This window comes from Oncorhynchus mykiss, chromosome 6 (assembly GCF_013265735.2).
Source record: "Oncorhynchus mykiss isolate Arlee chromosome 6, USDA_OmykA_1.1, whole genome shotgun sequence".
In the NCBI taxonomy this organism is placed as follows: Eukaryota; Metazoa; Chordata; class Actinopteri; order Salmoniformes; family Salmonidae; genus Oncorhynchus; species Oncorhynchus mykiss.
Window position 1 is genome coordinate 24,210,575 of NC_048570.1, and position 25,955 is coordinate 24,236,529.

The window sequence follows — 25,955 nt, forward strand, 5'->3', positions numbered from 1 at the left end:
TACCCGGAACATTTGATCCAAGTTAAACAATTTAAAGGCAATGCTACCAAATACAAATTGAGTGTATGTAAACTTCTGACCCACTGGGAATGTGATGAAAGAAATAAAAGCTTAAATAAATAATCTATTATTCTGACATTTCACATTCTTAAAATAAAGTGGTCATCCTAACTGACCGAAGACAGGGATTTTTTTTTTACTAGGACTAAATGTAAGGAATTGTGAAAAACGGCGTTTAATGTATTTGGCAAAAGTGTATGTAAACGTTAGACTTCAACTGTGTATATATAATGTTGATGATTGTTGCGTTGTGACTGTCATTGAAAAGGACAGACCCAGCCAGGCATATCACAAAATGTAAAAGTACAATCGCGGAAAAACTGTTGGCTATTACTTTAAAGAGATGACAATGAAAATATTGTCAATCTGTCTTTTAGTTATCAATATTCTTAAACGAATTGTGAGAACAGTAGCATATCATATTGGCAGTAGCGGAGAACATCGGCCATATCCCTGGAGTGTGCATATTCACTGTCTTTGTCATTGGGTCAGTGCGCATATTCAGTGTCTGTCATTGGGTCAGTGCCACTTTTGTTTGTTTTTTGGACAATAACTTCCTCCTCTAGGTTAGATGGTCGTCATATTGTATTTGTGTCTCCCCTTTTCGTAGACCAATTATATGGATCAGACAACATTGTTTTTATTGATCCGTTTGTCCGTGTCAGCAAAGTAGACTGTAATTTCTGTAGTCCCGCACTGGTAAGAAATAAACTATACTTTCACCCCTGGTAGTTAACGATGATAATATGTGTATGGATTCACCAGGTAAGCAGGCAATAATGCAGATGTTTGGCGGATAAGTTTATGTGCACAATGTATGACAGAGTGAGATGAGACAAAGCAAAAAAAGGACAGGATGTGTAAGTCACATGTGTTTCAAAACATTTGGCATGGTGGTATTTTTGTCTGTTTTCCATTTTACTTTCTTTGCTCATTGCAGTGTTGCATAAAAAGCAGGTGATTTATACAGTAGGTGATGCTCCTTCTTGCTTGTGTGAGAATGTGTTAAACTGTTCTGTCTGCCCCAGAGCGCTTCCTCACCACCTTGCCCCCATTGACCTGGTCCACAGCCAGGATCTCCAGCTCTGGCTGAGGAGACACCACGGGAGGGGTGCAATGGTGGGTGCGGTGTGCAACGCCCACGTGTGCATGATGCTGGCGGTCCCGTGCCGGGCTGTGGCGGGGGCTGGACGAGCGATCACAGGCGATGGGGGGGATGACGGCAGGCCGGTCTCGTACCATCTGCAGATCAGGGGTGTCTCGAGATGCCTGCAGGAAGGGGGTGGGGTCAGGCATGGCATCCACCGCCTCCCGTAGGACCATCCTCCTCCCATCAGAACCCAGCCGGTATACCTCGGTTAACTCAGAGTGCAGCGGCTGAGACAGGCTCTTCTTCATGCGGCGGCGAGGGGTCTCAGGGCCAGGCTGCCGGTCTTTAGCTGGGGGAGGGGTGGGCTTGTAGGAGCTCACAGGGCTGACGTTAGGACTGGCCTCGGAGGAACTACCTGCCAGGAGCTTTTTCTTGGTGGTGTGGAGCTGAGAGGTGAGGTAGGCGATGGTGCTGGCTCTCTGCTCTAGCTCCCCAGACAGGACAGCCAGCTTGTGGCTCTTCATCTTCAGCTCCTCCAGGTACTTCTTCTCCCTCTCCTTGATGGTGTTCTCCAGGACAGAGATCATGGCGTTCTTCTGCTCCAGGTCTCTCAGCAGCTCCGTGTTCTCCTCCTCCTTCACCTTTAGCTGAGCCTCCAGCTCCTCGCACTTACTGTGCAGTTCCCTGCAGCGTGCCTCACTGCTGTCTGCACAAACACAAACAAATCACACGGTTAGACCTGTATTTGAAGACAAAACAAACACAACCATCAGAAACCCAGTATTCACTGTCACCAATACAGTAGCCTGCTTCATTTGGATCCACAATAAAACATGGTCCATTCCCCTGAAAATATTCCATAAGGAATACACACAAGGCTGTTTTCCTTTTGGGTCTGGTAGGGCTACCATCTGCAGTCAACATACCGTAGGCATGTGTACATGTCAGATACTACAAATTAAATACAAAACGCTGTCACTTAAATCCTAATAATGCTTAACACACACTGTAATTTTATATAAAATATAGGCTACACAAACTGTACATCCAACCTTCCACACACACACTAATTGCCCATAGGCACTTTAAGTGTACCCACTGGCCACGGATTGAGTCTATCAGCCGATGTGAGTGGGCGAGAGGGATGTCTACAGAGACTCATCAGCAGTGGGCAGAGCGAGAGGCAAGAGCTCCTGTCTCATAATACAGCTCTGGTCCATAGCAAGGGCACAGCTCTCCTCTGACCTTCATTATTGCCCTTCCTCCTCCCTCGCCAGCTCAACACTGCCCACACATCGCCTCTCCCAACCCAAGGATCAAACACACATTCACAATCAGCTACGGTACAGATATAGCCTAGCTATTAGCTCTCTGTATCAGATAGATAGGCCTAAATCATACCGTAGATCCTAGATAATGATATCTACCCAACACAACCATCTACATCTAATACTAGAGTATATGTCGATTTTCTACTGGGCTGTCTGGTATATTTCCTATCTGCTTAATTGGGGGGGGGGGGTTGTTCTCTTTGTTTTGGACCCAAGCTAGAGCCGCTGAGTCCTGCCTGCTGCACTAAGTAAGTTGCAGACTGTGCATTAGTGCTGTGGCACATCTAATTTCCTGCACCGCAATCTGCAAGATGTCCCACACTAACCTGCTACGGTCTCTGACAGTCCCCACAGTACCACACTGTCTGCACTGCAAATAGCCAGGGAGAAAACCTCCCCATTACAGGATTCACAAGGTATCATTGAGACATGTTACCTGTCATACAACCTGAACCTACTCTTATTCTGTAACAGTGAACTGACTGATTTCCCATTCAATAATTCAGTAGCACAAAATACATCAAATATCAAGCCAATGTAGCCCAAAGATCAAGCCTGATTAAAACAGTTCAGATTTCAGCAAAAGGATGTTTTTACTTTCCTATCATTATTTTTTGCTTGGGTCCATGGCTAGAGATGCTACAGAGTGTGTATCAGCCCATTGTTCTCTGGCTAATATATAGCTATTTCAGCGGCTTAATCAGGACTGTAATGATGTCCTGAAAGGTCAGCATGAGGGTAGGAGGGCTTCGTTACAACTGTTCACTGACATGTTTACTGGCAGAGCTAACCTCTTCCCATTGATAACACTGTTTCTATATTACTGACTGAATATCTAACAACAACCACTGACTGCTATATTGTTTCCCCATTGCATAGATGTCCTGTAATTATTGATCAATTCTTTGAGTCTGTCTACTAGCCTACAGGTCAGATTCCAAGGTTAGACCTCCATGTGGTTCTAATGCATGCCCATGGGCAGTTCTCCTGTGTATATAATTCAGACTGTTTGACTCTGTTCCATGTCCATGGTAATATGGGGGATGGGAGGGGACTGTGCTGTGAGCTAGGCAATGAGCTGACTGTGAAAAGAGGACAGTGCCCTGAACAGCAGGCGGTTCTGGCTGCAGCACACTGTTTCCTGGGTGGGAAAGTGTTACCAGGATACAGCCCTAGCCTTCTGCTTTCTCCCATTCCCAGGGCAAAGAAATACAGAGGCCTCTGTTCTGTTCTGCTGCAGAAAGTCTTATTTAATAGCGTTGCAGGTTTTAGGGCCTGGGCTGTTCACTGCCACTGTTGAACAGCCAGGGTGAAGGTAAGCAGAGCCTGAAGCAGAGCCTATATCTATATATATATAGTGAGTGATTCTTAGTTCACATAGGCTACATAACATCATTAACAATACAACTGCCAGTACGATAGTTTGCAGAAAATGTATACATTTAATTTGAAAGCACATAATTCTAAAGTGTTCCAATCAAATTGAAATCAGTGTCAAAGTAATTGCGATTGGTAAAACATTATCAGCGACATTCCATGTCTCTATCCAACAATGCACTGCTAGGGCCTATTTACTTACACAATGACAGCAGAGTCAAGTCAAAACACAGAGAGAAACGATTCCCACAGAATTAAATCTACAGAAAAATCATGTGAAAATTAACTGACCCTGCCTGCCAATCCCAGTAAAGATCCATAGTATTCTCTCAATAACTATGCTATTAGTTATTGAGCGAGAAAGTCAAGTCAATTGCTCTAGCAATGGAATGTGAAGTGTGAAACAGATACCTGTGTGGATGTGTGTGTACTTGGGGTCACGTAATAGAGGAAGGCCTGGGAAACATCTTACCTGTTGGATCTGAACTTCTCACTGTCAGCTCATAGGTCAAGTCTGTGAAAAGAGAAGAGGATCAGGCCGGGAAGTGAAAGCTTCAGCTCTGACAGGAAAGGTGCAGTGGCATCAAGGAGCATGCTATTCAGAGAGCCTATGCAGAAGCAGGTATCTAGTGGAGAGAGGTGAGATGGCAGGCCTCTACAGATGGGTCAGGATTAGTGAGAGTCACAGGCCAGCTTAGCAGTAGATTGTCCAAGGAGATTTGACAAATCGGCCAAAGCACAGAGCGATGGAATTAATGGACCTGGCCCTGGCTAGCCACTCTGTTGTGGTGTGCTCTGGTTTGTGGCCCAGGGTGTCATGCTTTACTTATGGTGTAGTCCAGGGGTCATCAACTAGGTTCAGCAGCAGGCCGATTTATTTTTTTAATTTTTTTTTTCATTTTCTTGAGCGGATGGTCAGGGGGCCGGAACATAATTATAAATAATTTGTACACTGCAAATTGACACGAAGCCCAAAACAGACAAAAACAATCATTTCAAACCTTGATTAAATTGGTACATAACCACATACCCCAAACTCTTGAAAGGTAGTTTAACTTAGGAATGTACTTGCTACTCTGCCTGCTACTCTGTCCCAGATTCTAATATATGCATATTATTAGTAGTATTGGATAGAAAACACTGAAGTTTCTAAAACTGTTTGAATGATGTCTGAGTATAACAGAACTCATATGGCAGGCGAAAACCTGAGACAAATCCAACCCGGAAGTGGGAAATCTGAGGTTTGTAGTTTCATTCAAGTGATTGCCTATCCAATATACTGTGTCTATGGGGCCAGATTGCACTTCCCAAGGCTTCCAGCAGATGTCAACAGTCTTTGGAAAGTTGTTTGAGGCTTCTATTGTGGAAGGGTGTCGAATAAGAGCTGTTTCAATAAGTGGACAATGCTGAGGCCAATCAGTTGTTTACTGCGAGGTCACGCGGGCGCGCCGTTCCTTATTTTTCCTCTGTAATGAATACGCTATTGTCCGGTTGGAATATTATTGTAGATTTATTATAAAAAGACCCTAAGGATTGATTGTAAACATCGTTTGACATGTTCCTACAAACTGTAATGGAACTCTTGACTTTGTCTGGATTTTGCGCTCACGCATTGTGCCTTTGGAATAGTGAACTAAATGCACGAACAAAACGGAGGTATTTGGACATTTATGGACGTAATCGAACAAAACAAAAATTTGTGGGAGTCCTGGGAGTGCATTCCGACGAAGATCAGCAAAGGTAAGTGAAGATTTACAATGATATTTATGACTTTTATTGACTCCATAATTTGGCGGGTAACTGTATGGCCTGCTTTTGTGGCATTAAGAACAAGTTTATCTTTAATTCTATGTAAAACATGTATCTTTCAAAGTTTATGATGAGTATTTATGCTATTTGATGTGGCTCTCTGCAATTTCTCTGGATGTTTTGGAGGCATTTCTGAACATGGCGCCAATGTAAACTGAGGTTTTTGGATATAAATAGGAACTTGTTCAAACAAAACATACAGTGCCTTGCGAAAGTATTCGGCCCCCTTGAACTTTGCGATCTTTTGCCACATTTCAGGCTTCAAACATAAAGATATAAAACTGTATTTTTTTGTGAAGAATCAACAACAAGTGGGACACAATCATGAAGTGGAACGACATTTATTGGATATTTGAAACTTTTTTAACAAATCAAAAACTGAAAAATTGGGCGTGCAAAATTATTCAGCCCCCTTAAGTTAATACTTTGTAGCGCCACCTTTGGCTGTGATTACAGCTGTAAGTCGCTTGGGGTATGTCTCTATCAGTTTTGCACATCGAGAGACTGACATTTTTTCCCATTCCTCCTTGCAAAACAGCTCGAGCTCAGTGAGGTTGGATGGAGAGCATTTGTGAACAGCAGTTTTCAGTTCTTTCCACAGATTCTCGATTGGATTCAGGTCTGGACTTTGACTTGGCCATTCTAACACCTGGATATGTTTATTTTTGAACCATTCCATTGTACATTTTGCTTTATGTTTTGGATCATTGTCTTGTTGGAAGACAAATCTCCGTCCCAGTCTCAGGTCTTTTGCAGACTCCATCAGGTTTTCTTGCAGAATGGTCCTGTATTTGGCTCCATCCATCTTCCCATCAATTTTAACCATCTTCCCTGTCCCTGCTGAAGAAAAGCAGGCCCAAACCGTGATGCTGCCACCACCATGTTTGACAGTGGGGATGGTGTGTTCAGCTGTGTTGCTTTTACGCCAAACATAACGTTTTGCATTGTTGCCAAAAAGTTCAATTTTGGTTTCATCTTCCACATGTTTGGTGTGTCTCCCAGGTGGCTTGTGGCAAACTTTAAACAACACTTTTTATGGATATCTTTAAGAAATGGCTTTCTTCTTGCCACTCTTCCATAAAGGCCAGATTTGTGCAATATACGACTGATTGTTGTCCTATGGAGAGAGTCTCCCACCTCAGCTGTAGATCTCTGCAGTTCATCCAGAGTGATCATGGGCCTCTTGGCTGCATCTCTGATCAGTCTTCTCCTTGTATGAGCTGAAAGTTTAGAGGGACGGCCAGGTCTTGGTAGATTTGCAGTGGTCTGATACTCCTTCCATTTCAATATTATCGCTTGCACAGTGCTCCTTGGGATGTTTAAAGCTTGGGAAATATTTTTGTATCCAAATCCGGCTTTAAACTTCTTCACAACAGTATCTCGGACCTGCCTGGTGTGTTCCTTGTTCTTCATGATGCTCTCTGCGCTTTTAACGGACCTCAGACTATCACAGTGCAGGTGCATTTATACGGAGACTTGATTACACACAGGTGGATTGTATTTATCATCTTAGTCATTTAGGTCAACATTGGATCATTCAGAGATCCTCACTGAACTTCTGGAGAGAGTTTGCTGCACTGAAAGTAAAAGGGGCTGAATAATTTTGCACGCCCAATTTTTCAGTTTTTGATTTGTTAAAAAAGTTTGAAATATCCAATAAATGTCATTCCACTTCATGATTGTGTCCCACTTGTTGTTGATTCTTCACAAAAAAATACAGTTTTATATCTTTATGTTTGAAGCCTGAAATGTGGCAAAAGGTCGCAAAGTTCAAGGGGTCGAATACTTTCGCAAGGCACTGTACATGTATTGTGTAACATTGAGTCCTGGGAGTGTCATCTGATGAAGATCGTCAAAGGTTAGTGATTCATTTGATCTATATTTCTGCTTTTTGTGACACCTCTCTTTGGTTGGAAAATGGCTGAATGCTTTCTGTGACGACTAGTTCCTGACCTAACATAATGATATGTTCGGCTTTCGCCGAAAAGCATTTTTTGAAATCGGACACTGTGGTTGGATTAACGAGAACTTTATCTTTAAAATGGTGTAAGATAATTGTATGGTTGAGAAATTTTAATTATGAGATTTGTCGTTTTGAATTTGGCGCCCTGCAATTTCACTGGCTGTTGGTGAAGTGGGACGCTTCGGTTAAAATAACATCAAATTGATTAGAAATACAGTGTAGACAGTGTTAATGTTGTAAATGACTATTGTAGTTGGAAACGGCAGAGTGGGAGGCCCCGGTGCACAACTAAGCAAGAGGACAAGTACATTAGAGTGTCTAGTTTGAGAAACAGACGCTCACAAGTCCTCAACTGGCAGCTTCCTTAAATAGTTCCCGCAAAACACCCGTCTCAACGTCAACAGTGAAGAGGCGTTTGTCACCATCTAGGCAGAGTTGCAAATAAAAAGCCATATCTCAGACTGGCAAATAAAAATGTAATATTAAGATGGGAGAACAGACACTGGACAGAGGAACTCTGCCTAGAAGGCCAGCATCCCGGAGTCGCCTCTTCACTGTTGACGTTGAGACGGGTGTTTTGCAGGTACTATTTAATGAAGCTGCCAGTTGAGGACTTGTGAGGCATCTGTTTCTCAAACTAGACACTCTAATGTACTATATTCTGTAGCAGTATGAAGTGTATGCATTTAGGTATAGTGGCTACAGTTCATGTTCAATTTGAGGTTCAGCATGTTCACCTGTGCAGTGCTGTTGTAGTCTGCGGATCTCTGCATGTAGACCTTTCAGTGTTTTGGCATGGTCCTGCTGGAGGAAGAGCAGGTTCTTCTGGGCGCTGTGCAGCTGATTCTCCAGGGTACCATTGTGGGATGCCATGGCAGACAATGCAGCAGACACACACCAGTCCTAGAGACCTGCAAACACAGGCGACAAACAGACAACATCAAAACAAGAGTCGTACTATCTGGGGTTCAGTGCTGAACCTAAATGCTCACCCTTTCACCCATAGACTTCTGGGATAATCCTCTTTGGACGATACACTGAACAGTCACTACGACTACAAGACAATTCCATCAAATCCATCCAAACTCCTGGCCACTTGCTTGGGATAGATAAAGTAGTCATTGACTAGCCTAATGCCCAAACATGATAACACACTGGATATTTTATTTATTTATAAATAGCACACTATCGATCTCGAGATTGTCTTTGGAATGCTACTCGGTCAATACCGTTATAATGCTTTTTGCCAGGAGAGAGGGTGCACATAGGCTCATACCTTTGTTGCTTACTCTAATTGGCTTACAAACGCTGATGTCGAGCTATTGATTTTATCATCAGTGGGCAGTCTACGTCTAAAGAAGACAAACCTCAGGGGGAAACAATTCATCAGTGTAGCCGTTGGTTGGCCAAAAGGCCTACTTTAACACAGTAAAAAAATCCAGTATATAATAGGCCGAATAGGTCATTATCAACAGGTCATCCAAAAAACGAGGCTACAAAAGGACAAACAAACTCTAGGTGGAACCTCAGGCTACTCCTCCACTTCAGTACACAAAGCACATGAGGCTGCTGAGGGTAAATACAGAATGCTTTCAGAGATCTTGAGAACATTAGCAAACATCAGTGACAGAGGGTGCGGCATGATGCAGCCAGTCTCCAGCAGCAGGCTGGGCCTGCTTCCCTCCCTTACTCCCTCCTTGGACGTCCTTGCATCCAGTACTCAGCCAGAGACGGCGCCCAGGGGTGAGGTAAGAGACCATCAGTCAGTCAGAACATCGCAGCAGCCCCATTGTCTCCAATCTCTCCCAGACAACACCACTGAGTCGAGAGTAGACAGCACATTGATTTTCCCCTCTGAGTGCAGAGAGCATTCCCCCCCGAATACATTAGCAAGCTACAATAAAACATCTCATAGCTTCTCCCCATTGCATCATCATCTTACTAACATGAATAATAAATTGTGTGTCACCTCTTAAAACATGCTCATCAGTGATAGCAATGCCATATCAAATTCTCTCACCGTGTGTACAGAAGCAAAGGGCACCAGTTGACCTCCCAACACAGCAGAGTAATCACAGAAAGAGAGAGGGACTGATGTGTCATAAAGAGTGCACTAAGACAGATCATTTATAATAGATGAGTAATCCTGAGTCCTTCCTGTAAACCCTGGATGGCAGACACTCACACCACACCCCTACCAAGCATCAGGCTTGATGCTTGATAGGTTCCCATTGATCATGTCAGTAAGCCTGGTTACTTCCCAGAATCCTTTCCCATCACTACGGATAATGCGATAGCACAGTGACATTACAGGGCAAAATGTAATTAACATTATCTAATGACATCACATTGTAATTACATCAACATAGAACCCTCCACCCTCTTTCTACCTTTGTAGTGATTTGGTATACTCAGTTATCCAAAATGTATGTTGCTTTTGAAGATAAAATGGAATATCTGTGATAAGTGATAACTCCCCTTTCCTCTCTCCATTCTCCTCTCTCCCTTCCCCTTACACACCAACAAGCATTTCCTCTCTCCCTTCCCCTTACACACCAACAAGCATTTCCTCTCTCCCATCCCCTTACACACCAACAAGCATTTCCTCTCTCCCTTCCCCTTACACACCAACAAGCATTTCCTCTCTCCATTCTCCTCTCCCTTCCCCTTACACACCAACAAGCATTTCCTCTCTCCATTCTCCTCTCTCCCTTACACACCAACAAGCATTTCCTCTCTCCATTCTCCTCTCCCTTCCCCTTACACACCAACAAGCATTTCCTCTCTCCATTCTCCTCTCTCCCTTACACACCAACAAGCATTTCCTCTCTCCATTCTCCTCTCCCTTCCCCTTACACACCAACAAGCATTTCCTCTCTCCCTTCCCCTTACACACCAACAAGCATTTCCTCTCTCCATTCTCCTCTCCCTTCCCCTTACACACCAACAAGCATTTCCTCTCTCCATTCTCCTCTCTCCCTTACACACCAACAAGCATTTCCTCTCTCCATTCTCCTCTCTCCCTTACACACCAACAAGCATTTCCTCTCTCCATTCTCCTCTCTCCCTTACACACCAACAAGCATTTCCTCTCTCCATTCTCCTCTCTCCCTTACACACCAACAAGCATTTCCTCTCTCCATTCTCCTCTCTCCCTTACACACCAACAAGCATTTCCTCTCTCCATTCTCCTCTCTCCCTTACACACCAACAAGCATTTCCTCTCTCCATTCTCCTCTCTCCCTTACACACCAACAAGCATTTCCTCTCTCCATTCTCCTCTCTCCCTTACACACCAACAAGCATTTCCTCTCTCCATTCTCCTCTCTCCCTTACACACCAACAAGCATTTCCTCTCTCCATTCTCCTCTCTCCCTTACACACCAACAAGCATTTCCTCTCTCCATTCTCCTCTCTCCCTTACACACCAACAAGCATTTCCTCTCTCCTCTCTCCCATCCCCTTACACACCAACAAGCATTTCCTCTCACAGAAGACATAAATAATCAATGAACTGCAGCAGCAAGACACACTAGCTACCATCCTTCGCTAAAACAGATTAATGCTCCAGACACACCCACTGTGATAAAACGCGGGGAGAAGTCTCACACACTTACTGTAAGACTTAGAAAATCACTTACGAATCACCTAGCCAGGTGCTGCCTCAAGAGTATTCTGGAGCTATCATGAACTCACAGCTTTCTTATGGACCATGATGGGTGGGTTTGGAGCAAATGCCTTTGTTGAATGGCTACTTTGTTCCAGTTGACAGAATTAACTTTCCATGTGCTTTTGGAGAATCAATTAAGACATTTAGCCTATATTTATTTATCCACTAGAAAATGTGCCAAATTAAATCTATACAGTTCCACTTTTCACCAGAACAACCAGGTAGCCAGTTGGGTTTGCAGCAATAAGACAATGTGTCCTTGTAGGATTCATTAGTCATTCAAATGGAAAAGCAAGTCAGACATACCTTATGCTAGTGGGCAATTCCACGATAACAGAATGAGGCTGAGAATCATATATTTTACTTAAATGTTATGCTACACAAAAACCAACGCTTGCAAAGTTAAACAAACTATACAACTATAAGCACAAGGCCTACTTGTAACTATTTCCACTGAAAATTTTACAAAAAGACATTACCTTGAAAAACAGTGCAGATGCTAAGTTTGATAACAGAATGATAGTTTGTGCTGTTTGTGCAGTCCTTCTTTTATCAAACTTTGCATCTGCACTGTTCTTCAAATAAATGTGTTTTTGTAAAACTTTGTGGAAATTGTTAAAAGTAGGCCTTGTGCATATTACACTTCTAAAGCACTTTTCATAGAATCTCAAATCAAACAAGCAATATATAATGACAGGTCAACCAATAGAGGACAAGTCTTTGATAGCTTCATCCTCCAAAGATGGAGAGGGTCAGCTCATGACTTGAGTGAAGGGTGCTATACAGAGAATGGTAGATGATGGTGATGGAGTCTGCTGATGATCTTATAGAGGGGAAGTCTGGGAACCAACCGGAGTCGGAGACTTCTCCTCTTCCACTCTGTGCAGCATCTACTTGGGTGATGCCTCAGCAACTCTGAGTTCCAGAAAGCTCACAGCACAAAGTTCAGAATAGTAGCCAGTCGTCCTCTCTACAAGCCTTCTGCTGTATTCCTCCATCTCCCATTCCTCTCATGCTTCACGCAACTCCTCAAATTATGTTCTCAAAAGATCAGGAATTGGCAGCCAGGTAGAACAATATGTCCAGATGCGTCTTTCAAACAAAGGCTAGCCAAAAAGTTTGACCTTTCAGTCAATCTGCAGACACATGAAATGTTATCAAAAACGAATTTGTTTTAAAAAACAACAATTAAAAACACAAAAATAACAATATGTACGAATTAACAGGCACTCTGTGCTTAGGATGCTAATAGCGTGCCATGGCAACTATAGAATTGTTCTGTTCTACAAGTAAATCGTTTTTTGTAAAATTTTCAGTGGAAATTGTGAGAAGTCGTGCATAGAGTTGCATGGTTTGTTTAACTTTGCAATCGTTAGTTTTTGTTTGGCATACATTTTAAAGTGAACATAGTCCCAGCATCATCCTGCTACCGTGGAATTGCCCTACGACAAAATTATGGTAGAGCGTTTAAGGTTTCAGCACCTGCATTGCGGACAGCACCCGATCCGACTATCACACGCGCTTCTGACAACCAACCAGCACTTTCCAATCCAAAATCGATTTGACAGCAAAGCTAGTTAGCTAATGTTAGCCATATACCGTAGTTAACTAATTGTTTAATTTAATGTTCACTGTAATTGAGACGAACGTTGAACGGTCCATAACAATTGGTTAAGGCCACTCAACATGTTTGTAAACAACATCGTATTATTGCATTCCAAATCTAAATAGCTAGCTAGCTAAACGTGTCATAGATAGCTAGCAACGTTAAATACGTTAGGCATTGTGTAGCCAACCAACCAGCAAGTCAGCTAGTATTACTTATTGGTAGCTATCCAGTCACACATGGCTAGGTAGCTATCCAACCAAGAAAATCGTCGTAAGCTAAAGTTATTGGAAGCTAGCTCTAGTTATGCTGCATGAAAATGTGATTTTGAAGATCGTGTTATGTTCACCATGGCCCCATTGCATTTTACCATTCCAAAACAATGCATGACAAAAAAAATGAACCATTGCAAATAGATAGATAGCTATGCTAATTTAGCTAACTAGATAGACATATAACGTTAACCAGAGGCAGGTTCAATCGAGGAGGGGTCCTGCTGCTGTGTTACCACTGACCAAACAGAGAGGAAAAGGGTTTATACATTTAACAACCTACCGTGATACCTACTCTAAAGAAATATGATAATATCGTCGAATATTCTCTAATATATAAATTCTTGTCGTAATTGCTACAGTGGCTAAATCCGTTCTGCCATGTTAGGCATTGTTATCGTTGATGACGCCAAACGCTCCTCTTCTGTCGGCAGAAACAGGATGGATGGGCTGTGTCAGTCTTCTTATCACCCTCAGCTACAACAAAATAAGGCGATGCATCATGGGATACTACTGAAAGGAGTTCAAGAATGAATGAATGTTCAAGAACATTTCGTTTGTTTTATGACTTATGATTTGACACTTTGAAATAGATGGGAATATATGTATGAAAATGTATAAATGTGTCAAAGAAAATGTGATTTTAGTCTAAAATGTAATTGATAAACCTGGCGACGCATGTCATCGAGCTGTATCTGGGGCGTAAGTGTCATTGCCATAGAAACAGAACACCGCTGGCTCATTCGCTGGGCGCGTTCAGCAGGACACAACGTTTTGGAACGTTCAGAAATAAATGTTATGTAGAACAAGCATGGCATTTCTATCTGCAACGTTCGACAACGTTTGGCAACCGAACGTGGCACTGTTCACACAAAAATGATTAATTTGAGCCATCTAGCGACGAAGAGAGGAGGTAAGTTATGCATACAAAACTGGTGAGTGCTCACTTCTGTGTAAATAGGAAATGAACCAAAAAACGTTATTAATTTACACTATATGAATATTTAAATATTAATTAAAGATAAAATATCTCGACAACAATAATAGATCCAAATTGTTCATTATAACATACAGCAGGCTGTATCACATCCGGACCTGATTTCGGAGTCCCGTAGGGCGGCTCACAATTGGCCAAGCGTCGTCCAGGTTTGACCGTCATTGTAAATAAGAATTTGTTCTTAAACTGGCTTGCCTAGTTAAATAAAGTTTACCATTAAAAAAATAAATTAAAAAAAGACTACACCAGACAGCAGAGGGAGCAGTGCTTCAAGAATGGGCCTTTGACGTGCAGTAAGAAACGTGGCGTTTGGCCGCAGCGAAGTGGATGTGTAGCCAGGTAAGTAGTGCAAAGCAGCAGCCCAGCCAGGCGCATAACTTGGGGGGGGACAAGGGGGTCATGATGACCATGATGAATTTGAAGGCTTAGAAATTATTTTCCCACCGCAGCTACTGGCTTTCTGTGGCTTTACACTACACAATTCCTAATTGTATGATTAGATTCCCCCCGCCGCCAATTATGCTTTTGGTTTGGCCCGGTCCTCAGAGGCGGTGGTTTGTTAAGAGGGGAAAAAATGCGCAAGACTTGTAAGGAGAACAGAGCATTAGTTTCTGTCTTTCTCTCCTTAACAAACCCTTAATCCTGTGAACTAACTTGTGACAAATAAAGCACAGTCACAGTTAGCATGGTACATTCATAAGAACGAGTAAGAATTCTATAGAACATTATATTTTTCCAATGGAGAAAGTTTCTATTGCCAATTGACACCTGCGCATCTCGTGTGTGAGCGGAATTTCTCAAAAGGAGTGATACTTGGTAACTGTTATGGCATATTGAACTCAATTTTGTGTGTTCAAAGACAACTTTGGTAGTATTATAAACTTTAAAACAACTAGTTTCAAGTAGGGTACAGAATTCGAGAAAGACTATTTGTACCTCAGGCAGTAGGCTCAAGCAGTGGCAACCCGTTATTCAGGGCAGGGGGGCTTGCCTGTTTTGCATGTTATTTTGGCATTAATAGGTGTCACATCAGTTTGAAAACAATGTAAGAAAGAATATATATATCATTGAGTTAGTAAAGACGTATAGAAAGAAGCATGGTCTCTTTTTTTTGTTTTCTTGAGTAAGGCAGGTCCAAAATGCAGATGTTTCAGCTTAACTCAGTGCTTTCTGTGGTGGTGGGGCAAGCCAGCAGAAAATACAGAGCGCTGCACCGTGATTGGCTCAGTGTTCTGTCACTCATGGAGACTTTACCTCACTACCAAGTGTAAGAGCAGACCTTGAAAATTCTATCCCTTCAGCTGCTGCCATAGAAGTGCCCATCCAAGAAGGTTCAAGGTCATTGCCCACAGATAAAATGACGTCAAATCACGTTATATGTACAGTAGCTTTGATTGGACTGATCATGTCAACATCATACTTTCACAATCTTAGCTAGTCATCATCATGAATCAAGTCGACAATCTACTGGTAAATCCTTTTTAATCCTTGTCATTTGAAGAGAAATATTGAAGAGGAATTATAGATACAACGTACCAGTAATCTTCGACCATTGGACATAAACATTATACAACAAGTTGGAAATCGCAAATTCAACAAGTGGTTTGGAAGGAATCAGTGGCTGTGTGGTCCCAAATCTGGGATTAAAATGATAAACATTCAACATTGGTCATGCTGTCAATGAGGCATGATTTGTGCTGTGTTCAAAACGACTGTTAACTTGGAGGACCGCCGCACCACCTACCTGTTCAAGTGAGCCAAGCACAACAATGTGAGTCCCAAAATGTATTGTATACTGCTTCATAAATGGTATAATATGCCAGGGAGATATATATACTATAGCTAAGAAAGTAACACTAAGTGTATGTTGTGTAGTAAGATGTTAGTAGCCCTTGTGCCTCACCCTAATAATTTGGTCTATTTACTCCTCTTAATTTTGCCTACTGTCCTGACTGTTCTACTGTAGCCTATAACCTGTTTTAGAGAAATGTATTGTTTAGTGTTGTGTAGTGGCTTTGCAAGCAAGCCTGTTTCTCTCCCAAGTCAGAGGCAGCATGCTTAGAAAACAAACTTGTTTAGAAAACAAATTTGACTGCCAAAATTGTGGAGAGCAAGCACTCATGATGTTTATGCAACCTAAAAATCACCATAAGAATACTTCCAGAACCATCTTTATATTTTATATCAATTGAGAACATCTACAAAAGAAATTTGCCCATCCCAGTCTTCATTAATAGGGATGTATGTGACATTGCACAGCAGTAAACTGGTTTATTTCATTTTCATCATTTCTTTTGTTCTTGATTTCAATATGGAAGGATAACCAGGTACTGGTGTTTGTATGTACTAGTTCCTGGTGAGTGAAATGTATTCACTCTTAAAAAGGAAAGGTTCCTGGAGGATCCTTTAGGGGTTCTTTAATACATTTAAACTGGTGGAACCCCTATAAGTTATTTAAATAACCCTTTGGGTATTATTCATAATAATAATCAGCATAACAATAACAACAATAACACTATCGTTTAGTTGTCAGTGTTTGTTATGATTTTTGTGGCAAAACAGAATTGAAAAATCTAAATATGAGGTAAACTCCCAGCAGAGCCCCAAGTCCAATGGATACAGTATATCCTCTGGTGTGTTGATGTCCTCTGTAGGATATCTATAGCCATAAGGATTCTGTAGGAAGGGTGAAGTCTGTATACAATAAATAATAATTATACAGATGGTTAACAAAATGTGCACACAACAGTATTCATACCTTGGGTTTTGTGGTAACCGTCAATGAAAAAACTGTTCACTTTTGACAACAGTTTTCATACACATACCTTGTCCATAATGTAGAGGCCTATCAGATCTTCATTGAAGAGGTCGAAGGCTGCTGTGACTGTGTCCTATAAGGTTGTAGAGGAACCATTAATTACAACTAACTGTAGATGATACATGTAATCTGCATAACATTATGAGGCAAACCAATGCCAATTCTAGGCTACATACCTTTGTGTAACTCCTCGTCAGTATACCTGCAGACACCTATGAAAGTGAGCTATAGCCTTTAACATATTCTTAACTATTCTTACCTCTTTGTTGATTGATATACATTAAATTGTGTCCATTTCCTGTTTTAGAAATAACTTTTAAAAGAAAAAACATGTCAAACAACACAACCATTTGCACAAATATGAAAAGATAGACGGTATCATCATAAAACAATATCAATTTAGATCATAAGATCACCTTATCTTAAATTGAGGAGATCTTTACATTTTTCAGTTAAGTGCATGTACATGTTGTCATCTCAAATTCAAATCAAAACTTTTCAGTTAGGCAGTTAGGTTCCTGCAAGAACCCAGAAGAACTAAAGAAGTTCCTCAATTAACCCCATCTCCTATGGAGTTCTTGGAAGAACCTTATGGGGGCATTTTTCAGAGGCAAGAGTTGTAAGGTTCTTCAAGGAACTTTGAGGATATTAGAAGAATCCTTGTTGAACCCCACATTTTGTGAGTGTTGTTATACTGTATTTTTGTGGGGAGGTTAGGGGGCATATGATGTTCCCCCATGATGAAAGGGGTTCATGACAGAACAAGTTTGGGAAGCACTGATCTAGCTAATGATTACCATAAAAACAGATGGGCAACCCCATGCTTCAACCTATTTATTTATAGACAATATGTTGCATCAGTTGGGCTATATGTGATCATGCTTATTGCTTAATAACACACCAGCCTGATAATATGGACCAATATGTTTTTAGGCTCCTTTTTGGAGGGGAAAATTATATTTTCATACATTTTGGAGTAGAAAAGTAACCAGAGCTGCGTTCAGTACAAAAAAAAATGTAATTCAACGTTCAATTAAACAGAAACAGTGCTGTTCTGAACGACCAGTTGAAAAACGGGGAGGGGTTGGGTTGTGGGTTCAAAATGCACCGCTGCCATTCAAATATGTCATTCATTGCTTCAAGTCACACCCGCCACACCCACCAAAGTCTGTTCAAGAACATTGAAGAATGTTTTTGGAGAATCATGTCGTTCACTACAACCCGTTTTGCAACGTAGCAAACGTTCAATCGAACTGAACGCACCCCAGAACTGACTTTCTCAATTTGCCAAGCGTGGTTACTTCCTGAACTGACCAACAGTTTTAAAGTAATACAGAAATGATTGGTATTCCCGTTGTGGTTGGGATATATTGACTAAATTATCAGGAAATTTTGGAAAAATGTTCCCTTCCAAATTCACCAGAAACAACCATTTCACAGCTGGACTGGACCCACCTAGAAGGCTGTTGCTAACACTTCAGCCCACCTAAACCTTTTCAAATCAAATGTTATTCCTCACATGCTTCGTAAACAACAGGTGTAGACTAACAGTGAAATGGTTACTTACGGGCCCTTCCCAACAATGCAGAGGGAAAGAAAATAGAGAAATAATAGAAAAGTACAATTTAAAAATACAAGTGATGATGAAGACACAATGAGCAACAATAACGATTTGTGGGCCTACAGTCATCATGGGAAGACTGACATAATGCAGATTGATTTTAATTTCAGCTAAAATTGGAATACCACTTTTTTGGGCCAATATCTGCAACTGAACATAACTTCTCTATTACTTTCAAAAGTTGTCATTTGTTGTCATTGTTCTAAATTAGTATCCAAACAGGAAAGCTCATTTATCAAACATTTACATAGGTTAAATCTTTATAGACCATTGACAGTAAAATAATAAGGTATCAACATCAAAACACTTATTTCACCTTCCCAGCTAAATGTGGACTGCTGACCAATAATGAGCAGAGCTAAAGAGATGAGGAATTTAAGGGAAAAATGTACTATTTTCCTAAAACAGTTTTACCTAATCAGACAACTAATTGATCATTTATTTTATTTAGAAGTAGGCCTATTCTTATAGATAGGGCTACTACTATTCTACTGTAAGAAGAGTAGGCGAGCTGGTGCAGCCTATGTGTTACCAGTATGCTTCTGCCTGCTTTGTCAAGCACTAAGTGACGGGAGGGGTTAACAAAGCTTTACACTCGAAAACAGCTCTGCTCAGGTCCTCAGATTATTTGACTTTTGTACATAAACAGTGAGAACAGTGGACTTTTTATCTACACCCACCATTTTCCCACCTCACATTCAGACAAAGCTACCTTATTATCTCTGGCAAGAGGAATTCCACAGTGGCAAAGCTACCATGTAAAACGATAGGAACCAAAAACAAGAAATCAATTTTCATAACCAACCTAAGAAAGTGTCTCAAATGAATGGGGAAAATGTTTCATGGAATAAATGTAATTATTGTCTCCCTCCTGAAATGTTATTTTTGGGAAGCAGCCTTAATCGCTCCCTGGCTTTGGCATGTTTGTGACGGGGATTAAATTATTTTCTTCTTTATTTTTAGTGTTTCTGGCGTACGTCCTAGATCCTTCTATCAAGAGGAGAGACCAACCAGTTGGGGTGAGGGTTAGATATTCTTCCTCCAGCATATTTCTTTACCCTTCTGAGGTGAAAAAGAATTCCTCAGCCTCATACCTTCCTCATGATTTGTTTTACTTAAAGGCTGTTAGAGTTATTTATATATCATAACAAGTATTAAAATAGCTCAGTGAGGGGTGAGAGACTCACCAAGTAAAACAAGGAGCTTAGCCATCATAAACTCCCATCTAGAAGCAGTCTGCAATCCTGTGTCTCAACCTGGTCTCAGAGCATTCCATATTATTCTGTACGTAAATCTGAGACACTCCATTTAGTATGATATCTTATGTTTCGTATGATATGTATTACTTTGTGGCTGTACATCACAGTATGATATGTTACGAATTACGATTTGTATTATATGTTACGAATTTGCTAAATATACAGTGGCAAGAAAAAGTATGTGAACCCTTTGGAAATACCTGGATTTCTGCATAAATTGGTCATAACATTTTATCTGATCTTTATCTAAGTCACAACAATAGACAAACACAGTCTGCTTGTAACGGCGTGTAGATTGCGTGTAGATTGCGATCCATGTTTATTAAACTGAAGAAACACGAATCTAAATACAAACACTACAAAACAATAAACGTAACGAAAACCGAAACACACCGACCCACGAAACACTCAAAGAATATGGCTGCCTAAATATGGTTCCCAATCAGAGACAACGATAAACACCTGCCTCTGATTGAGAACCACTTCAGACAGCCATAGACTTAACAAGAACACCCCACTAAGCTACAATCCCAACACACCACATACAAAAACCCATGCCACATCCTGGCCTGACCAAATAAATGAAGATAAACACAAAATACTTCGACCAGGGCGTGACAGAACCCCCCCCCCCCCAAGGTGCGGACTCCCGGACGCACACCAAAAACCATAGGGGAGGGTCCGGGTGGGCGTCCGTCCATGGTGGCGGCTCCGGCGCGGAACATGGACCCCACTCTATCAAAGTCTCAGTCCCTCCTCCTCGCGTCCTTGGATAGTCCACCCTCGCCGCCGACCATGGCCTAGTAGTCCTCACCCAGAACCCCACTGGACTGAGGGGCAGCTCGGGACTGAGGGGCAGCTCGGGACTGAGGGGCAGCTCGGGACTGAGGGGTAGCTCGGGACTGAGGGGAAGCTAGGGACTGAGGGGAAGCTCGGGACTGAGAGGAAGCTCGGGACTGAGAGGAAGCTCAGCACTGAGAGGAAGCTCAGCACTGAGAGGAAGCTCAGCACTGAGAGGAAGCTCAGGCAGGTAGTTGGATCTGGCAGATCCTGGCTGGCTGACGGTTCTGGCAGATCCTGGCTAACTGGCGGATCTGGAAGAGTCTGGCTGACTGGCAGATCTGGAAGAGTCTGGCTGACTGGCAGTTCTGGCTGCTCCATGCTGACTGGCTGATCTGGCTGCTCCATGCTGACTGGCTGCTCCATGCTGACTGGCAGCTCTGGCCGCTCCATGTTGACTGGCTGCTCTGGCTGCTCCATGCTGACTGGCTGCTCCATGCTGACTGGCGGCTCTGGCTGCTCCATGCTGACTGGCGGCTCTGGCTGCTTCATGCTGACTGGCGGCCCTGGCTGCGCCATGCTGACTGGCGGCTCTGGCTGCTCCATGCTGACTGGCGGCTCTGGCTGCTCCATGCTGACTGGCGGCCCTGGCTGCTCCATGCTGACTGGCGGCCCTGGCTGCTCCATGCTGACTAGCGGCTCTGGCTGCTCCATGCTGACTGGCGGCTCTGGCTGCTCCATGCTGACTGGCGGCCCTGGCTGCTCCATGCTGACTGGCGGCCCTGGCTGCTCCATGCTGACTGGCGGCCCTGGCTGCTCCATGCTGACTGGCGGCCCTGGCTGCTCCATGCTGACTGGCGGCCCTGGCTGCTCCATGCTGACTGGCAGCTCTGGCGGCTCCTTGTAGACTGGCAGCTTTGGCGGCTCCTTGCAGACTGGCAGCTCTGGCGGCTCCTTGTAGACTGGCAGCTTTGGCGGCATCCTGCAGACTGGCAGCTCTGGCGGCTCCTTGTAGACTGGCAGCTTTGGCGGCATCCTGCAGACTGGCAGCTCTGGCGGCTCCTTGCAGACTGGCAGCTCCTTGCAGACTGGCAGCTCCTTGCAGACTGGCAGCTCCTTGCAGACTGGAGACTCCGGCAGCGCTGTAGAGACGGAAGGCTCTGGCAGCGCTAAACAGGCGGGAGACTCCGGCAGCGCTGTAGAGGAAGGCTCTGACAGCGCTAGATAGGCAGGAGACTCCGGCATCGATGGAGAGGAGGAAGGCTCTGGCAGCGCTGAACAGGCGAGAGGCGCACTGTAGGCCTGATGCGTGGTGCTGGCACTGGTGGTACTGGGCCGAGAACACGCACAGGAAGCCTGGTGCGGGGAGCTGCCACCGGAGGGCTGGTGCGTGGAGGTGGTACTGGGTAGACCGGACCGTGCAGGCGCACTGGAGCTCTTGAGCACCGAGCCTGCCCAACCTTACCTGGTTGAATGCTCCCGGTCGCCCTGCCAGTGCGGCGAGGTGGAATAGCCCACACTGGGCTATAAATGAAGATAAACACAAAATACTTCGACCAGGGCGTGACACTGCTTAAACTAATAAAACACAAACAATTACACATTTTCATGTCTTTATTGAACACACCGTGTAAACATTCACAGTGTAGGTTGGAAAAAGTATGTGAACCCTTGCATTTAATAACTGGTTAACCCTCCTTTGGCAGCAATAAACTCAAGCAAATGTTTTCTGTAGTTGCGGATCAGACCTGCACAAGGTCAGGAGGAATTTTGGACCATTCATCTTTACAAAACTGTTTCAGTTCTCAAGGGAATGCCATAGCATTTTAAATCGGGTTGAGGTCCAGACTGACTGGGCCATTCCAGAAAACGTATTTTCTTCTGTTGAAGCCATTCTGTTGTTGATTTAATTTTGGGATGTTGTCCTGTTGCATCACCCAACTTCTGTTGAGCTTCAATAGGCGGACAGATAGCCTTACATACTCCTGCAAAATGTCTTGATAAACTTGGGAATTCATTTAGCAGCATTTAGCAGCTGGATAGCAAGCTGTCCAGGCCCCGAGGTAGCTGACGTGCAGCAATGTTTTTTTGGGACAGCAGTGGCTTCTTCCATTGTGTCCTCCCATGAACACCATTCTTGTTTAGTGTTTTACGTATCGTAGACTGGTCAACATAGATGTTAGCATGTTCCAGAGAGTTCTGTAAGTCTTTAGATGACACTCTAGGATTCTCCTTAACCTCATTGAGCATTCTGCACTGTGCTTTTGCAGTCATATTTGCAGGACGGCCACTCCTAGGGAGAGTAGCAACAGTGCTGAACTTTCTCCATTTATAGACACTGTATTACTGTGGACTATGAACATCAAGGCTTTTAGAGATACTTTTGTAACCCTTTCCAGCTTTATGCAAGTCAACAATTATTTTCTTATGTCTTCTGAGATCTCTTTTGTTTGAGGCATGTTTCACATCAGGCAATGCTTCTTGTGAATAACAAACTCACATTTTGTGAGTTTTTTTATAGGGCAGGGCAGCTCTAACCAACATCTCCAATCTTGTCTCATTGATTGGACTCCAGGTTAGCTGACTCCTGACTCCAATTAGCTTTTGGAAAAGTAATTAGCCTAGGGATTCACATACTTTTTCCAGCCTACACTGTGAATGTTTAAATTATGTATTCAATATATACAAGAAAAATACAATAATTTGTGTGTTATTAGTTTAAGCACACTGTGTTTGTCTATTGTTGTGACTAAGATGAAGATCAGATCAAATTGTATGACTAATTTATGCAGAAGTCCAGGTAATTCCTGTACAGTATGTTACGAATTAAGGTTAGGTGAAGGGTTAGATAACATGCTAAGCAGTTGCAAAGTAGCTAAACAAGTAGTAAGTAGTTGAAAATTAGCTAATTAGTTCAAATGATAAAGTTGTCTATAATGAGATTTGAACTCCCAACCTTTGGGTTGCTAGACATTCGCGTTATATGCCCACCCATCCAGCCCAACCAACCAACCAACCAGCCTACTTTCATTTTTGCCTTAAGTAACCGTCTGTCTTATGTAACCATATCAAAAGGAACATATCATACAAATTTCAGTTTGCCAGATTTACATTTACTATGTTACGTCTAATCTATGAGACCAGGCTGTGTCTAAAGCACTGAATCATGACTGGGAGTGAGTGTGTCACTGTGTGTGCCACTCAGACACCTGTTCACAGAAAAGCAGGACACCAGGTTCCAGGAGAGGCTGTTGATAATCATCTGTCATTTTCATTCCATTCTAGGAAAAGGAAAACCATTTTTTCATAAATATATTGTTTGGAGCTGTAGCCTATACCAGTTCCCTTTTTTATTTGCTGCAAGAATTAGTGATGATGCTCCGGACCAGAAATGTTGTGTGTTTGTGTTGTCCTTATATTGACGTAGATTCCTTCTCCCAAATAAAAGATTAGCCAAAGATAATGTTTGAGTAATACATTAATTTATTAAAACACATTCCAATATATTTAGCTGTAGTGCCTTCCAAGACTGCCTTGATTTAATGTATCAGCTGTTTAAACATACCATGAATACGCTACATTATTTTGCACAAGAAAATAAAATGCCAAATGGGTTGTAATCCAGTTTCAACATGTTATATGTCAAGTTTATTATGGAGCAATGATTGAGTGTATGGCCATGGACATTGATCAATGTGGAGAGCTCCTTCCCTGACATTGGCTTTTATTTTGCGAAAGTCCTCAGTGCCCTTTACACTGCTGTGTTTTGTTTATGCTTGCATTGTCAACCTTTTGGGCAAAAAGTGCATTCGGAAAGTACATTACAGCCTTATTCTAAAATTGATTAAATATTTTTTTCCCTTCATCAGTCTACACACAATACCCCATAATGACAAAGCAAAAACAGGTTTTTAGAAATGTTTGCAAATGTAAAAAAAAAAAACTGAAATATCACATTTACATAAGTAATCAGACCCTTTACTCAGTACTTTGTTGAAGCACCTTTGGCAGCGATTACAGCCTCAATTCTTCTTGGGTATGACGCTACATGCTTGGCAGACCTGCATTTGGGGAGTTTCTTCCATTCCTCTCTGAAGATCCTCTCAAACTCGATCAGGTTGGATGGGGAGCGTTGCTGCACAGCTATTTTCAGGTCTCTCCAGAGTTATTCGATCAGGTTCAAGTCTGGGCTTTGGCTGGGCCACTCAAGGACATTCAGAGACTTGTCCCAAAGCCAGTCTTGCGTTGTCTTGGCTGTGTGCTTAAGGTCATTGTCCTGTTGGAAGGTGAACCTTCGCCTAAGTCTGAAATCCTGAGCGCTCTGGAGCAAGTTTTTATCAAGGATCTCTCTCTACTTTGCTCCGTTCATCTTTGTCTCGGTCCTGACTCCTCTCCCAGTCCCTGCTACTGAAAAACATCCCCACAGCATGATGCTGCCACGACCATGCTTCATCATAGGCATGGTGCCAGATTTTATCCAGATGTGACGCTTGGAATTCATGCCAAAGAGTTCAATCTTGGTTTCATCAGACCAGAGAATCTTGTTTCTCATGGTCTGAGAGTCCTTTAGATGCCTTTTGTCAAACTCCAAGCGGACTGTCATGTGCCTTTTATTGAGGAGTGGCTGCCGTCTGGCCACACTATCATAAAGACCTGATTGGTGGTGTGCTGCAAAGATGGTTGTCTTTCTGGAAGGTTCTCCCATCTCCACAGAGGAACTCTGGAGCTCTGTCAGAGTGACCATCAGGTTCTCGGTCACCTCCCTGACCAAGGCCCTTCTCCCCCGATTGCACAGTTTGGTCGGGTTGCCAGCTCTAAGAGGAGTCTTGGTGGTTCCAAACTTCTTCTGTTTAAGAATTATGGAGGCCACTGTGTTCTTCGGGACCTTAAATGCTGTAGACATTTTTTGGTACCCTTTCCCAGATCTGTGCCTTGACAAAATCCTGTCTCTGAGCGCTATGGACAATTCCTGGCTTGGGTTTTGCTCTGACATGCACTGTCAACTGTGGGACCTTTTATAGACAGGTGTGTGCCTTTCCAAATCATGTCCAATCAATTGAATTTACCACAGGTGGACTCCTATCAAGTTGTAGAAATATCTCAAGGATGATCAATGGAAGCATTTCGCTACACTCAAAATAACATCTGCTAACCATGTGTATGTGACCAATAAAATGTCACTTTATTTGGAAACAGGATGCACCTAAGCTCAATTTTTGAATCTCATAGCAAAGGGTCTGAATACTTATGTAAATAAGGTATTTCTGTTTTAATTATACATTTGCAAAAAAAAATCTAAACC

General features: G+C 42.7%; 1 protein-coding gene across 2 annotated transcripts; it reads right to left on the minus strand.

The window, feature by feature from the left end:
- Positions 1–569: 569 nt before the first annotated feature.
- On the minus strand, positions 570–13,686 carry ccdc92 (coiled-coil domain containing 92). 2 transcript variants are annotated; one of them, XM_021605797.2, is made up of 4 exons: positions 13,474–13,686; positions 8,368–8,541; positions 4,331–4,372; positions 570–1,856 (listed from the first exon to the last, which is right to left on the minus strand). In XM_021605797.2, exons 2-4 carry the CDS (start codon positions 8,501–8,503, stop codon positions 1,066–1,068), a joined length of 969 nt encoding a protein of 322 aa, XP_021461472.1. In that variant the 5' UTR covers positions 8,504–8,541; positions 13,474–13,686; the 3' UTR covers positions 570–1,065. The 2 variants fall into 2 exon arrangements, with proteins under 2 accessions (XP_021461472.1, XP_021461473.1); XM_021605798.2 differs by having other exon boundaries at positions 13,462–13,662.
- Between the last annotated feature and the right edge of the window lie 12,269 nt (positions 13,687–25,955).

What these genes read in the sequence shown, in the direction of transcription:
- ccdc92 (XM_021605797.2), bottom strand. Translation starts at nt 8,503, where the DNA reads ATGGCATCCCACAATGGTACCCTGGAGAATCAGCTGCACAGCGCCCAG. An exon ending in ACTACAACAGCACTGCACAG is followed by an intron (nt 4,373 to 8,367) that starts GTGAACATGCTG and finishes CTCTTTTCACAG; the next exon opens with ACTTGACCTATGAGCTGACA. An exon ending in GAGAAGTTCAGATCCAACAG is followed by an intron (nt 1,857 to 4,330) that starts GTAAGATGTTTC and finishes GTGTTTGTGCAG; the next exon opens with ACAGCAGTGAGGCACGCTGC.